We start from the raw sequence: 15,000 nt of genomic DNA on the forward strand, positions 1-15,000 counted from the left end.
CCCATAAGACTGCACTATTGAGGCACTGCAAGTTCTGTGCTGGCTTTCTGTTTTCTCAGATTGAATTCAATGGAAGTTCTTCCCAAAAGGACGCTCAAAGAGGCCTTAGAATTTTAACATTAAGCAAGCATCTGTTATCATGTCACATCTTCTGTAACTAAGACCAGCATCTTCATCGGTAATTGCGTTATTCTATTGGGAGATTGGTCGTCCCAAAGAGGAGGATTTAGTTGGAATACAAGTGATGTTTTGCCAGTTTGATGTCTCTGGATAAAATAAGAAGTTTGTCGGTTTTATTTTTCATATTTTATTAAGTCAACCATGGTAAGTACAGTTAATAAGTAACAACAACAATGTAACCAAAACAGTACCATAAAGTCTGGTGACTCATAACAGATCAGTTAATGCCACTAGTTACTTGAATCATTCGTTGTAAAAAAATGGCTTTATATATTTTATTAAGCCAACCATGGTAAGTACAGTTTATAAGTAACAACAATGTAACCAAAACAGTATCATAAAGTCTGGTGACGTATAACAGGTCAGTTAATGCCACTAGTTATTTGAATAATTCGTTGTAAAAAAAAATATGACAACAGGCTTCTGGCTCTGGGAGACACTCCTCAGTACTTCCTAGGAAGACCTCTGGGACGGTACTTGTTAGGATTGCCACCATTTCGTCCCCAACGGTTGGCTGCCTGGTCAGCAGCGCTGGAAGCTGCACTGCCTCCACGCAGCCTGTCGACGCGTTCCCTTGCATTGCTGAAATAAAATTCCAGTTCCTGTACTTGCATTTTTAAAGCAACACCTTTTTTCCAAAACTACTATTTCAGTTTGGGGCAACGGGAAAATAGGAATGGATATGACTACTTAAAAGGACACAGATTTTTTTTTCAGATTTGTAATTTCGAACAGGCTTATCATACCTGTGCTTGCATTTCTAAAGCAACACTTTTTTTTTTTCCAAGTCTACTATTTCAGTTTGAGGCAACAGGAGAGTAGGAATGGCTATGCACATTACATATTTAAAGGACACAAGGATTTTTGTTTCAGATTTGTAATTTCGAACAGACTTGTCAAGAGAGAGCCCTGTGGGCTTAGGATCTGACGGAAACTATCTGTAGCAGAATTTCACTAACCTGATGACTCTAGCTGCCCATCTTCCTCCCGAACCCCTCCTGGCAGCATCGTGGTTCCCTCTTGCGTGGAAGTACTTGTCAGAGTTCTTCCAGTTGGCTTCTCGCATGTCGCTGTTAAGGGGTGCAAAGATGTTATAGCTGGTTCACTTAAGATAGATTCTTGGATGAGCCTTATGCTTACGAGACGTTTGTTTGGCGGCCGCTCATTGGCTGGTACCGGGAGGTAGGCAGCTCCCAGCTAATCAGCGGCGCCAAACAAACGTTTCGTAAGCATAGGGCTCACCCAAGGATCTACCTTATGTGAACCAGCTACAGCGTCAGTTTAGTAATATTTTTCTCCACAGCAAAGTGCTAATTTGTTGTACTTTTTTTCCCTTGAATAATACAAAGGCGACATAACATAAAGGAAGAACTCATCTTACCTATAAGCACGGACCATATCTCCTGCACCCTGGACGGCTTCCTTGCCGAATCTGAAAGGTTTTTTGACGGTGTCCCAGAACCCTGGGTCTCCATTAGCGCTGACAGCAACGGCTGCAAGAACCACCACAGCGAGGAGCAGCTTCATCCTGAGTGGGAAAAAATAAGTGCTGAAATTGATATTTGATAATCTGTCTGGTAGATTTTTTCATTCAGATTTAGCAAGAGAAACTACACTGGAAATTAGGCGCTCAAATGATTTTGAGAGTTGAATATGCCCAGTTTTCGGATGATAGAGAGTTGAATGTACCCAGTTTTCGGATGAGAGAGAGTTGAATGCACCCAGTTTTCGGATGATAGAGAGTTGAATGTACCCAGTTTTCAGGTGATAGAGAGTTGAATGTACCCAGTTTTTGGATGATAGAGAGCTGAATGCACCCAGTTTTTGGATGAGATAGAGTTGAATGTACCCAGTTTCGGATGGTATAGACCTGCCAGGCTCTGAATGGAAACCATAGCAAAACAAGATGTACGAAGACATTGATAAGATTAATTTGAAAATTCTACTGTAAAAAACTAACACTGGGACACTTTCAGCCATCCAGCATTTAAGACACTGAAAAGACAGCTGAAGTGGTTAGACAGGAAGGCGAAACAAAGGAAGTGAGTGTAGAGGTAAAGTAAAAGTCTTTAAAAAGTGGGCATCACACTAAACTATCATCGAGTAGTAGTGGCTACGTAGAAATAGTCATGAGCTGAAAGTCTGTGAGGAGACGACTGTTCTAACTGACCTCGATGCGAACATTGGGAATGGGTGATCGAGACCTCGTTGATGCGAACATTGGGAATGGGTGATCGAGACCTCGTTGATGCGAACATTGGGAATGGGTGATCGAGACCTCGTTGATGCGAACATTGGGAATGGGTGATCGAGACCTCGTTGATGCGAACATTGGGAATGGGAGATCGAGACCTCGTTGATGCGAATATTGAGTATGAATGATCGAGACCTCGTTGATGCGAATATTGGGAATGAATGATCGAGACCTCGTTGATGCGAACATTGAGAATGGATGATCGAGACCTCGTTGATGCGAACATTGGGAATGAATGATCGAGACCTCGTTGATGCGAACATTGAGTATGAATGATCGAGACCTCGTTGATGCGAACATGGGAATAATATAATTACAGAAAATAAACCTGTAGGTCCTTCTAAGAAGGCTTTGAGAAATGAAAGATTAATTCAATGAATTAAAATGGCATGAAATAAATAAATAAGTAAGTAAAAATGTGAGAAAAACAAAGGCTATTAAGAACGTGAAGAGCTCTTACGGAAGTGGTACAAATTTAATATAACGAAAAAAGACAAATGAATTAAGTAAAAGGAAGGAAAGGACACCCAGGAAGGAGAACCATCCTCAAATTCCTATTAATATTGATAATGCATAATATTAGCATCAGTAATATCAATATTAATCATTCAATCAGGACATTGCAAAGGCTCACTCTTTGCCTGCAGTTTGAGAGTTGTCCCTAAAAGCAAGATTTAAAAAGAAAATGTTAGTCGCGAAATTGATAAAGAAACAAGTAAAGAAAAAAAATTGCCGAAGTTTCGTCGGCACAGTCGAGTTTTCTGTACAACGTATAATCAAGGCCACCGAAAATGGATCTATCTTACGGTGGTCTCGGTATAATGCTGCATGAACCGCGTTCCATGAAACCTTAACCAGGGCCCGGTGGTGGTCAGGCCTATGTCGTTGTCAGACGCATGATGATGGTTGACTTTAACCTTAACTCAAAGAAAAACAACTTAGGCTGGAGGGTTGCAATTTGGTATGTTTGATGATTGGAAGGTGGGTGATCAACATTCCAATTTGCAGCCCTCTAGGCTCAGTAGTTTTTAAGATCTGAGGGCGGACAGTAAAAGTGCGGACGGACAGACAAAAGCCATCTCAATAGTTTTTTTTTTACAGAAAACTGAAAATGGATAAATAAGGAAACAAATAGAGACGATCTTTGCTTAGAAGACGAGAGAACAGAGACACTAAGTGACGAGTTATGTAAGTTAGTTGTTTACTAGAGCTCAGACCGAAAGGCGAACAATAAGAAGTAAAAAAATGAATACTGCACAAAAATGAACTGAGAAAGTAGAATCAGACGTGAAATTATACTGTTATACATAAACTCAAAATCGATCACACTCACTTGCTCTGAAGAACACCAGCTGGTTTCTGTTCATTTGGCTTTTGCTGGGTTCTTAAATAGCAGCACTTGTGCTCTGCCTCTGCCCTCTGGTGAGAAAGTCAGGAACTACAGTCCCCTCCCTCCCCTCAGCTTCTCCCTCTCAATACATTGTCACGGGAATCGTAACTGTACAGTCATGTTTATTTTTTAAGTCAGCGAAGAACTCTTTGAGATAAAACGTTTGATATCAGAAGATTTTCTCGCAATAAATAGTCTTTTGTTTGTAATATAAGTCGAAATTCCTTTTGTGGCTTGCTTAAAGAGGTTTCGATCATAGTAATTCAAAAGGGGAGAAAGGGGTGGGTTGGGGTGAGGGTTTGTTTGGATAGGGGGAGGGGAGTAGTACGGGTGTCTAACTCTCACCTCCTCCTAGTCGCGTTTGGAAGCTGCAACTGTCAAACTGAATTTTGAAATTTGAACCTTCTTATTTTGAATGTTTTTTCTCATGTCTCCTTCATTTATTTGGTAACAACTGCGGGAATCAAATAGTGCACCATAATAGCACAAAAAAAAAGAATCAATTTATGCTGCCATCATCACTTGGAAACCCTCCAGACCAAAAGAGGCAATATTTTATCACAGTAGGAAAGTTTGGCGGGCAACGGGATTCCCCAGGTTGAGATACTACGTCTCGTAATACACGGGGGAAAGAGGAGGGGGAGGCGGATGAGAGTTGATGCTCTTTCTAGATTATACACCAAGAGAAAGGTGGCATAACTCACGTAGACCGAATGTTCCCGGGATAACCCAAGAATCTGTTTTCATTGCTAATAATATTCTAGCCGGCGAATTTCGTTGCATAAGCATAAGTCATTGTTGTTCTTAGACGATAATGATAAACGTTTCTCGTTATTTATAAAAAAAAAAAAAAATTAAAAACACACACAGACCATGGGAAGTTCCACGTTTTAAGTTACTGTTACTGTTTCTTGTAATATACTAGCTTATTTATTCATTATCATCATCATTATTATTAACAACTGATGATAGCTATATAAGATTTGGATGAACGAAAAAGCAGTCGGGGGAAAGAACTGTAGTACCACAATAATCCTCTTCAGACTTTATTTAATCTCCATTTTGCAACTTCTCGGACGCATATGGCTATCTTCAGGTTCAGTATAGTCTAGGGAGATCTGAATGCATATGACGTTCAGAATTATGAACTGTACAACGCCAGAGGTTAATACATAGATATGGGATAAGAAACAATAGAGCTAGTTTTATATATATATATATATATATATATATCTATATATTATATATATATATATATATATATATATGTATATATATATATATATATATATATATATATATATATATATATATATATATATATATATATATATTACTACAAGCTAAGATGCAATGCAGCTGTCGACGGCCAAACAAGATGGCACAGTTCAAAACATAGAAAAATAAAATCTAAAAAAATAATATTGATAATATTAACATTTCCTCAAGACGAACAGATTTCCAAAAACACCGGAAATCTTTCTCGGTAAGATCATTTTTTTTTTTTCGTTGTCGAAGAAAAAATAGACCGGATATGTTCTCAAAAGTGAATTTGCAATCAAGAATTGCGATCCAAATTCTGGATAAACGCAGGATTAAGCTGCTGGTCAACACCAAGCATCAAAGAAATTAGTCCCAAACATTAGTGCTTTGGTGCAACTGTCAATAGATCAAAATAAGGAAGATTAGGATACTAGGTACCGATGTATTAGTAAACAAAACGTTGTTCTGTACATGAATATGTTCCAAGCAGATTATATGGGTCAGAGAGAGAGAAGATACCGAGAATACACTAGGCATAAAGTTCATAATAGCCATGACTTGGCAATGATGATCTGTAACCTACAGTTTTATCACTGTCATTATTATCGTGAACAACAAAATCCCTGATACTGATAATGTGTATAGTGCAACTAAGAAAACTGTTCCAGATAACGCATAAATTTCTGCCTGTCCAGAAATCTACTCCTGTCTGTTGAAGGTATATATGGCTTTACTGTACACCAGGATGGAGTAGATGTCTTGCAGTTTCTTAGCCACGTTTCTACCCGAAAACACCATGAGTAGATGAATATGGAATTCCCATTATCTACTCTGTATTTAGGCGAGGAAGCCGCTGGGCCTTCCTATTTTTGGGCTCCAGGCAGTTGGTACGTGTGTTCTCAGAATTGTAGTTAGTCTTTAGGCCTAACTTCAAATACACGTTATTAAGACCCCTCCTGTCTTTCTTTATACGTCAGTACTTCGTGATCGGATACCGTAGCGTAATTTCTTCTCGTTGACTTATAAAGTTTGCCTTTGATTAATATGAAGGTAACAAAAATATGGCACTTTTGACCCCCAGTGACACTAGACTCATCGAGGTTTCTGACAGTCATAGTACTACTACGCTTCCATTCGCTAAAGGCTGCGAGGTAATAATACATTTCCTTTATCGTCTTCCTATTTTCGCATACTAATTTTTTTTTTTTCATCTCAAAAGGGCATTCAAAGAATTCTTAGAATTTTGTAAACATTAAGGCAGCCCTGTATCGGTCACATCTTACGTTACAGAGAGTAAAGGCTTGATTGACTTCGTATAAGACTGAATATCAGCCGAGGGATGGATAAGCTCAGTTAATCTATTTCAAGGTAAAATATTTAAATGTTTAGTTTACGTAGCTTGCAATATTTGTAAATAGAGCAATGACCTCAGGCTCTGGTTAGGTGTGACAATTTTCCCACCGTCTGTTTGTTCCATTATACTGTCACTTTGTACTGTCACAGTATCATGTTTACGTTACAGATTTCTACCATTATGTATTATGGTCGCCTTGACAGTACATTAGAAAATTCAAGATGACACCTGTCACGATTTATATAATATATATATATATATATATATATATATATATATATATATATATATATATATATATATATATATATATATATGATACTGTTCAGCCTCTTACGAGTACTATTTTGTTGTATGGTGATTTCTCCTCTCTCTATATATGGGCCCTTTCACACTATGCGATTCTTGTCGCACCAAGATACGATTGCAGTGCCGCATCTAAATGCGACACAAAATTGCACGAATCGTATATTTGTCCGACTGCCGCACAAAGTGACCCAATTTTTGAAAAGTGCTTGCAGTCTGCTCTCCTCAGCCTGTAGTGGTGACTAGATGGACATAAAGAGGAAATTATTGTCTTTATTTATTACATTTGAGAAAAATGAAGAGAAAATATAGAATTCACTGGGTATACACCCTTTGAATACACATAGGCACACTTTTCGAGGAGCTGAAGAGAGATGATGATAAATTTTTCAATTACTTCAGAATGTCTAAAAGAACCTTTGAGGAACTCTTGTCACGTCTACATAACCAGTTGCTAAAAGAAATACGACATTCAGAGATGATATTTCGCCAGAACAACAACTGGCAGTTACCATCGAGTAAGAGGAAATAATATGGACCTTTCCTTGTAAATTTGCTTTTCCAGATATGAATTTAAAAGGAGAAATGAAAACAACAAGTGTTAGCTGAAACATCTCTATTTATCAAAATTATAAACTGATATATCTATATCAAAAGCAAAAAATCTTTTACTTTTATATAAAAAAGGCATATCTCTCTGTTTCATTAATTAATGTAAATAAAACGTAAGTGTTAACTATAAAAACTTCTTGAAAAATCATACTTATCGAAATCAAAAGCTTTTAGCCCTCTTTTATATGAATAATTTGCCGATAACCTTCTAATAATTTCAGTATCAAAACGTATATGTAACCTTAATGAAAAAAAACAGCAAATCATTTAGTAAATCATTTCTCAGTAGTTTATACTTAAGCTATCCATACCTGTAGTTCTTTCTTATTTACCAATAACACTATTTATTATTGTGATTATTATTATTGTATGGTGTTTTTTCGTTGCATGGAACCACAGGTTATTCAACAACGGGAATAACACTATTTATATCCCCCAAATGGTTTCAATACCCAATACACCCGATCACCAGAACCAGTGGAAGTCTACTGCTGCCGCAAGTTTATGCAGGAAACAATCGCATAGTGTGAAGACACGCATTGAACGCAATGGCCAACTGCAATCGCGTCTGGTTGCAGCACTGGACATGTCCAGTGGGGCCTGTCGGCTGTAATGCGATGCCGGACCGAATTAGTGTGAAAAGGTACATTAGAGATAATAGTCGACTGCTAGCCGCATGTAGGTGCGACATAGTGTGAAAGAGCCTTAGTCTGTCTGTTTAAACGTATGCAGGATGTAGTAGTATATGGGTGTATGTATAAGTATAATACACACACACACACAAAGGAGAAAGTTTAGCATACAACAAAATGATATTCGTAAGAGGCTGAGCAGTATCATACATAATGCGCCTGAGGCAACCCCGCACCCAGGAATGTCGCTGAAACGTTTTGTGCATTTCGTGGGTGTGTGGCTTGGAGAGGTGTGTGGGTACCCGGCAGGGGGGGTGGGGGATTGTTTTAGGGGAGGCGGGGGGAAGGTGGTTAGTGTTTGCTTTCCGTGGAGACCGCTGAAAGTTATGTCAGAGACCTGACGCAGAGATTACTACAGTTGTTTTGAAAAATAAATAATTAAACCAAGAGTTTAATGTAATCTCATTTCCTCAGGTTACCTTACATCTTCCTAAGTGGAAGTTTTGGGGAAGTCGATCCCAGAGGGATAAACGTTAGTGATGATGCCTTTTGCTTGAGCACGACGATCCTAAATGTCATGCGATCGCTTGCTGCTCTTTTCATCAGGGAAAATAATCTGCCTGTAGTAATAATAATAATAAGTAAAAAATAAGTGGTTGTACCAGGAGACATGACGTGTTCGGCCATTATTAAGGGTGCAATATTTGTCATGTCATCAATTACTACGGACGTTTGATAATAATGGTGATTAACATCAGTATAGGCTGTCGTCTATAAGGTACAAATCGTACGGTTTGCAAGGCGTTTGCAGTACTGGTGTTGATTACATACAGATGCCTTGGTCTTGGAGTACCTCAGGGTGCCTTGTAAAGTCCCAGCACCATTGCAAGTATTCATCGCTCAGAAACCATATAACATAGAGTAATGCAGTTTTTTGTAGAATGTTCTACATTTCCTCAAGTTTACATTCAGAGCACTTCATTCTACACAAAACTGCATTAATCTATGTTATATGGTTTCGGAGCAATAAATACTCGTAATGGTACTGGGACTTTATGGACACCCTGTATATTACTGACCGTGAAAGCTTCAGTAAATAATGTTATTTTCTGGTATAGACCTCAAGTAGTCAAGATCAAGATTTTAGTGTAAGTTTTTAGTTAACTTATTTATTTGGACAAATAAAACTTCTATTAATTTATCTAATCATATTTATTAGAGAAACATTTAGTCAGTACAGGGTAAAGATGATAACAAAATCCAGCTGAAAAGTTACCGGAAATATAGTACTACATTCCACTGCATGATCATAATCTTGTGATTTGGAGAAAAATCAGTTGATGCCATCAGTCGTTTGAACTGTTCTTTACAAACAGTTATTTAAGGACTCTCGAAGCCTCCCCCCTCCCTTAGTACTTTGGAGGAAGCCCCCTAGGACGGTACCTGTTAGGATCTCCGCCACTTCGTCCCCAGTTGTTGGCTTCTTGGTCAGCTACACTGTCTGCCGGGTCTCTTCCGCGCAATATGTCTAGTCTCTCCCTTGCATTGCTGGAATGGAATTTCTTTACTTGTTAATACAGTGCCTAGTAGATCCTTCATTTGCATTTTAGGATTAGATTTTAGACATTTTGGCCCTTAATCCAAAACCTAACTTCTTTTAGTGTTTTTTTTTTCGAGATATCTTGAACTTCTTACATTCAGCCAGCCTTGTGCTAGCACGGATCTAAGTAGTTCAAGATATCTAGAAACAAAAGTAGTTAGGTTTTCCTGTAGAACAAGATTGAGGGATATTTTTCCAAGTTTGCTGAAAGCAGAGGTCATGAAGACAATGAAGATGTTGGCAATGGGGCAGGAACCTTAATTTCTGGTCAATTCAAATTATGTTATACTCTACTTCAAGTATTTCTTTGGAGAAATTGATGAGCAGTGCCCCCTACACTCTCATATATCAGCGACCTGAAGCTCTGTAAGAGTTCTAGACAAGACCTTAGGCCCACCAGGAGTGAAGAAACGAAGCTCATCTGAATCCTCACAGTTAAAAAAAGATGAAGATTGAGACTTAGGGTTCTTAGAAGAGGAGGAGAGATGTGGAGGTAGCGTTTTGAAAATGAATAAATGCAGTTTGAGCAGCAACAGGTCTAATAGGTAGTTAAGACGCTCTGGACTGGGTATGTGATGGTGATACTTACTTGCACAGGATGTTCATTTATGCATGCGAATATTTTGTGCATATAGACATATATCTGTACAGGTATAAACTCTCTACATCTCGTAGAGACGTATAAGTATAGAAACTATATATATATATATATATATATATATATATATATATATATATATATATATATATATGAGCACACTCATAATTATATATCTGTAATTATATACTTCCACCTATACACCTTTTTAATAAGCGGATCCTTAAGGTCATACCAGTCTAGTCTTCAGCTACTATACTATAATGCTCTCTATATCTGTTCGTCCGTCTGCCATTCAATCACGGCCAAACGGCTGGTCCGATGGGCATGAAACTTGGTAGGGTTAGAGTGGGGACACGTAAGATGGTTTATAATGGGGTTTCACCCTACTTCCCAGCCACCCCACTTTCAAAGGGTGTAGGGTGAGAGGGGATTCCCTGAAACGGAGCTGGTTCTGCCCCGTGAAACGGGGCTTGTTATGCCCGTAGGCTTAGTTACTTTACGTAATTTCTGTATATACATAAGACTTATATGAAGCAGTAGCAGATGAATATGCTTTTAGTAAGGATTGGTAAATTGCTAGTTTTAGGAATCGAGAGAGAGAGAAAGAGAGAGAGCGAGACACCTGAACACTTCCCAAGACTTGACGATGAATTTGAGCCGAATTTCGCTAACCTGATATGTTTAGCCGCCCAGGCACCCCCTGGACCCCTCTGGGCAGCGTCGTAGTTCCCTCTTGCATGGAAATACTTGTCCGAGTCCTTCCAGTTGGCTGCTCTCATGTCCCTGTTCAGAGTTGGTTTATAGATTAGATTCAGTGCAAGTTTATAATGGTTTTTCATTCGTAATCTTTACGAGGGACAGAGACAGGGTGTCCATAAAGTCCCAGTACCATTACAAGTATTGATAGCTGAGAATGGTACTGTGACTTTATGGACGCCCTGTATAAAGATATGAAATTATGCCGGTTGGCACAGGAAAGGAAAGAAAAGGTCAAATCGATGTTTTTTTCTTTCAAATAATTTTACCCAAAGAAGGCAAATGACTGTGACTGGAACCGTCTTCTTCGTTGCCACAGAAACAAACACTAAATATATATATATATATATATATATATATATATATATATATATATATATGTGTGTTGTGTGTGTGTGTGTGTGTGTGTGTGTGTGTGTGTGTGTGTAGAACAAAATCAAGCAAAACAAATTAAATACAGTGTCCTGAAAAGACAAAAAGAACAACATTAAAGCCAGAACACTTACGTATAGGCGCGGAGCATATCTCTGCTGCCCTGATAGGCTTCCTTGCCGAATCTGAAAGGTGTTTTGGCAGCGTTCCAGGTTGTCTCCCAGAACCCTGGGTGTCCATTAGCGCTGACAGCAACGGCTGCAAGAACCACCACAGGTAGGAGCAGCTTCATCCTGGATGGGAAATCATAAGTGCATGCATAAATTAATACTATTTGATAATGTGTCTGGTAGATTTTTAACCTCTTCATAAGCTCGACAAATATCTAAAGGGGCCCATATTCTGAACGATTGTCTAAACGACTGTCTGTATCGTTCGCTAAAACACTGTATATGGGCTAGTCTGAATGCAAAAGTGGGCGGAGCTTCGTGTCTGAACGATCTCGGCGGGAAACTGTCACGACCAGGTTGCTGGCTTACGACTTAAGTCTGTCATACACAGATCGTTCAGTGTATGGGTTTGTCTGCCGATATAATGCTATCGCGCGCCTCTCTTCTACAGATGATGCCATGTCTTCTCGAGACAAAATCTTTGTTCAGACTGAAATCGGTGCGGAGATCGTTCATACTGTCTGAATAGTGTGTGTGTGTGGGTCGATAACGACAATCGTTCAGTGTATGGGGGACTTTAGTTGCATCCCAGACCATCCAAGATTGTAAGATGCAAAATATACCGGAAGATGCATTAGCAATTCTCTGGTAGACATTAGAGGTGCCTCACAGTTGAGGGACCTGGGGCAACCTGAACGAGCTGTAAGGTAAGGTAAGGTGAGCCAGGCAAACTAAACTGGAAATCAGGGGCTCAGGCAACTTTGATTGCTGATGGCAGATTTGCGAAGACCTGGAAGGATCCCATTGAAAATTTGGCAGTGAAGCTACTTTCAGCCGTTCAGCACGCACAGCAGTGAAAAGAGGCAGTTGGAGAAGTCAGACAGCAAAATGGAATAAAGGAATGGGAACCGAGTTCGAGTATAAGATTAAAAAGTGGGTTCAGCTATAGTAGATTCACATCAACCTTGCATCTGATGTTTAGGCTAATCCCTTACGGCGCTCCTGATTGGCTGTTGATAAGCCAATCACAGGGATAGAAACTCTCAGTCTCTCGAGAGAGTTCACTAAGACAGGATGTATGTTCTCACTTCTGTGGGATACGCCTTTCAAAAGTATCCCTCAGGAGTGGTGGAATATACATCCTGCCTATGTGAACTCTCGAGAGAGACTGAGAGTTTCCAGCCCTGTGATCGGTTTCTCAACAGCCAATTAGGAGCGTCGTAAGGGACTGGCCTAGACATTAGATACACGGTTGATATGAATCTACTATAGGGCCCAAAGGAACGCTGCAAATAGCCTTTAGTAACGCTTACAATGCACGGCTTAAGGTGTACCAACGGCATTACCCATCTACGAAGGACTTATCTATAAAAAATTTGTGCTCTCTTCAACATCTTTGGTTCACATTCGCCTCTTGTCTAAACGCTAACTACAGCAACGCTAATTCGCTAACTATAGCGGGGACATCGCGCTAAACTATCCTCGAACAGGAGCTGTTGCACAGAAACAGTTCAAAGAGTAATGAGCTGAAAGTCTGCGAAGAGACAACAGTTCCAACTGACCTCGTTGTTATGAACATATAGACGGAAATGAATGATCGATTGGCACAAACTGGCGTTACTACAAAAAATGGAGAACAAAGATCCATTTAGTAAGTAATACTAACTGATACTCAAAGACACTGGAGACGAAATGCGTTTTTTTTTTTTTTTTTTTAAATATCAACCTTCCCTTACTTCTTAATGAACACCGTATTCTTTGAAAGCTTGAATTTCAAATCAATTACCTTTGTGGGCTTGTTCCATATGAGTAGGTTTCATCTTCTGAATAGTATTAACGCAATAATGAATGAGCAGATCTTCTTAAAGAGGATTTACAAATAAAGCGAAGGTGACGCCGTAGAAAATGAAAGATAAACGCAATGAATTGAAATGGCATTACAACAAAAATCTTCAGAGCGTGAAGAGCTCTTACGAAAAGGTTACAAAGTTTAAAATAACGAAAAGAAGGCAAATGAATTCAGTGAAAGGACACCGAGGAGGGAGAACTGTCCTACATTCTTATTGATATTAATAATATTAATCGTTAACAATATTACCAGTTAGTATCAATGTTAATAATTTAATCAGGACAGTGACAAGTTCCTTGTTGGACGAGTGGTTTTCGCACTCGGCTACCAGTCCGGTGGTCTGAAGTTCGATTCTCGGCTCGGCTAACGCGTCATGAGAGGAAATTATTTCTGGTGATAAAAATTCATTTTTCGTTATAATGTGGTTCGGATCCCACAATAAGTTGTAGGTCCCGTTGCTAGGTGACGAATTGGTTCTTAACCACGCAAGAATATCTAATCCTTCGGGCCAGCCCTTGGAGAGCTGTTAATTAGCTTAGTGGTCTGGTTAAACTAAGATATACTTAACTTAGGATATTAACAAGAAGCACTAGGCCTATTTGACGGATGCTTGAGGGTTGTCCCACACAAGCTTTAAAAAAGAAAATGTTAGTCAAATACTTAGCAATAAACACGATTTCAATTTGGACGCGATTGGAATAAGAGGATAAATGAGGAAACTGCTAAATCGAGTTGACGCTGGTTTCGAAGACGAAGGAACAGACGAGTTATTTAAGTTAGTTGGTTTAGCAGAGATCATACCAAAAGAAGGATAATGCACAGCTATAGAAAACGAGAACTCTAAGTTAGTTACACTCACTTGCTCTGAAGAACACCAGCTGGTTTCTGTTCATTTGGCAGTTGCTGGGTTCTTAAATACCAGTGATCTTTGCTTGTGCCCTCTGGTAAGAAAGTCACGAACTACAGCCCCCTCCTTCCCTCCCCTCAGCATCTCCCTCTCACGACATTGTCAAGGAATTCGTAACTGCATTACAGTCTCTACAGTTATGTTTACTTTTTAAATGAGCCAAGAACTCTCAGAGATTAAACATTTGATATTTGATTTTCTTGCAATACATTTTCTCCTTTTTTTTAATATCTGTCGAAATTCCCATTTTGATTGGCTCAAACGAAGTTTCGCTAAAGTGTAGAAAGGGGTGGGTGGGGGTTAGGGATTATTGCTATAGGTAGGGGGAGTGGTATGGGTGCCGTGCCGCCTCCTACTCTTGCTAAAGCTTCAGCTGTCAAATTGAGCACCTCTCATTTTTAGGGTGGTCCGACTGGGGGGATGGGGGGCCGGTTATCCCCATCTTCAATCTTGATTTTGAGGTGGTTGATATTGGACAGTATTTGTTGTTTAAATACACACCTGTGTAATGTGTATATATAGATATATATATAATATATTATATAGATATATATTAATTATATATAATGATAGTAATATTATATATTATATTATATATATAATATATATGTTTAATATATATTAATAATATATATGTATTGTAATATATATAATATATATATATATATCTATATTATATATATATATATATATATATAATATATATATATTTATATATATAATATATATATTTATATATATATATACATATAAT

At 38.7% G+C, this 15,000-nt stretch overlaps 2 protein-coding genes across 2 annotated transcripts; both read right to left on the reverse strand.

Annotated features, from left to right (window-relative positions):
* Positions 1 to 291: 291 nt before the first annotated feature.
* LOC135200874 (serum amyloid A-5 protein-like) lies at positions 292 to 3,909 on the reverse strand. The gene is made up of 4 exons (XM_064229590.1): positions 3,768 to 3,909; positions 1,562 to 1,708; positions 1,140 to 1,250; positions 292 to 762 (listed from the first exon to the last, which is right to left on the reverse strand). The coding sequence occupies exons 2-4, from the start codon at positions 1,705 to 1,707 to the stop codon at positions 624 to 626; spliced, it is 396 nt and encodes a 131-aa protein (XP_064085660.1). The 5' UTR covers position 1,708; positions 3,768 to 3,909; the 3' UTR covers positions 292 to 623.
* A 5,279-nt stretch (positions 3,910 to 9,188) lies between these two features.
* On the reverse strand, positions 9,189 to 14,265 carry LOC135200875 (serum amyloid A-5 protein-like). The gene is made up of 4 exons (XM_064229591.1): positions 14,199 to 14,265; positions 11,455 to 11,613; positions 10,865 to 10,975; positions 9,189 to 9,539 (listed from the first exon to the last, which is right to left on the reverse strand). Exons 2-4 carry the CDS (start codon positions 11,610 to 11,612, stop codon positions 9,401 to 9,403), a joined length of 408 nt encoding a protein of 135 aa, XP_064085661.1. The 5' UTR covers position 11,613; positions 14,199 to 14,265; the 3' UTR covers positions 9,189 to 9,400.
* Between the last annotated feature and the right edge of the window lie 735 nt (positions 14,266 to 15,000).

This window comes from Macrobrachium nipponense, chromosome 27, assembly GCF_015104395.2.
Source record: "Macrobrachium nipponense isolate FS-2020 chromosome 27, ASM1510439v2, whole genome shotgun sequence".
Lineage (NCBI taxonomy): Eukaryota > Metazoa > Arthropoda > Malacostraca > Decapoda > Palaemonidae > Macrobrachium > Macrobrachium nipponense.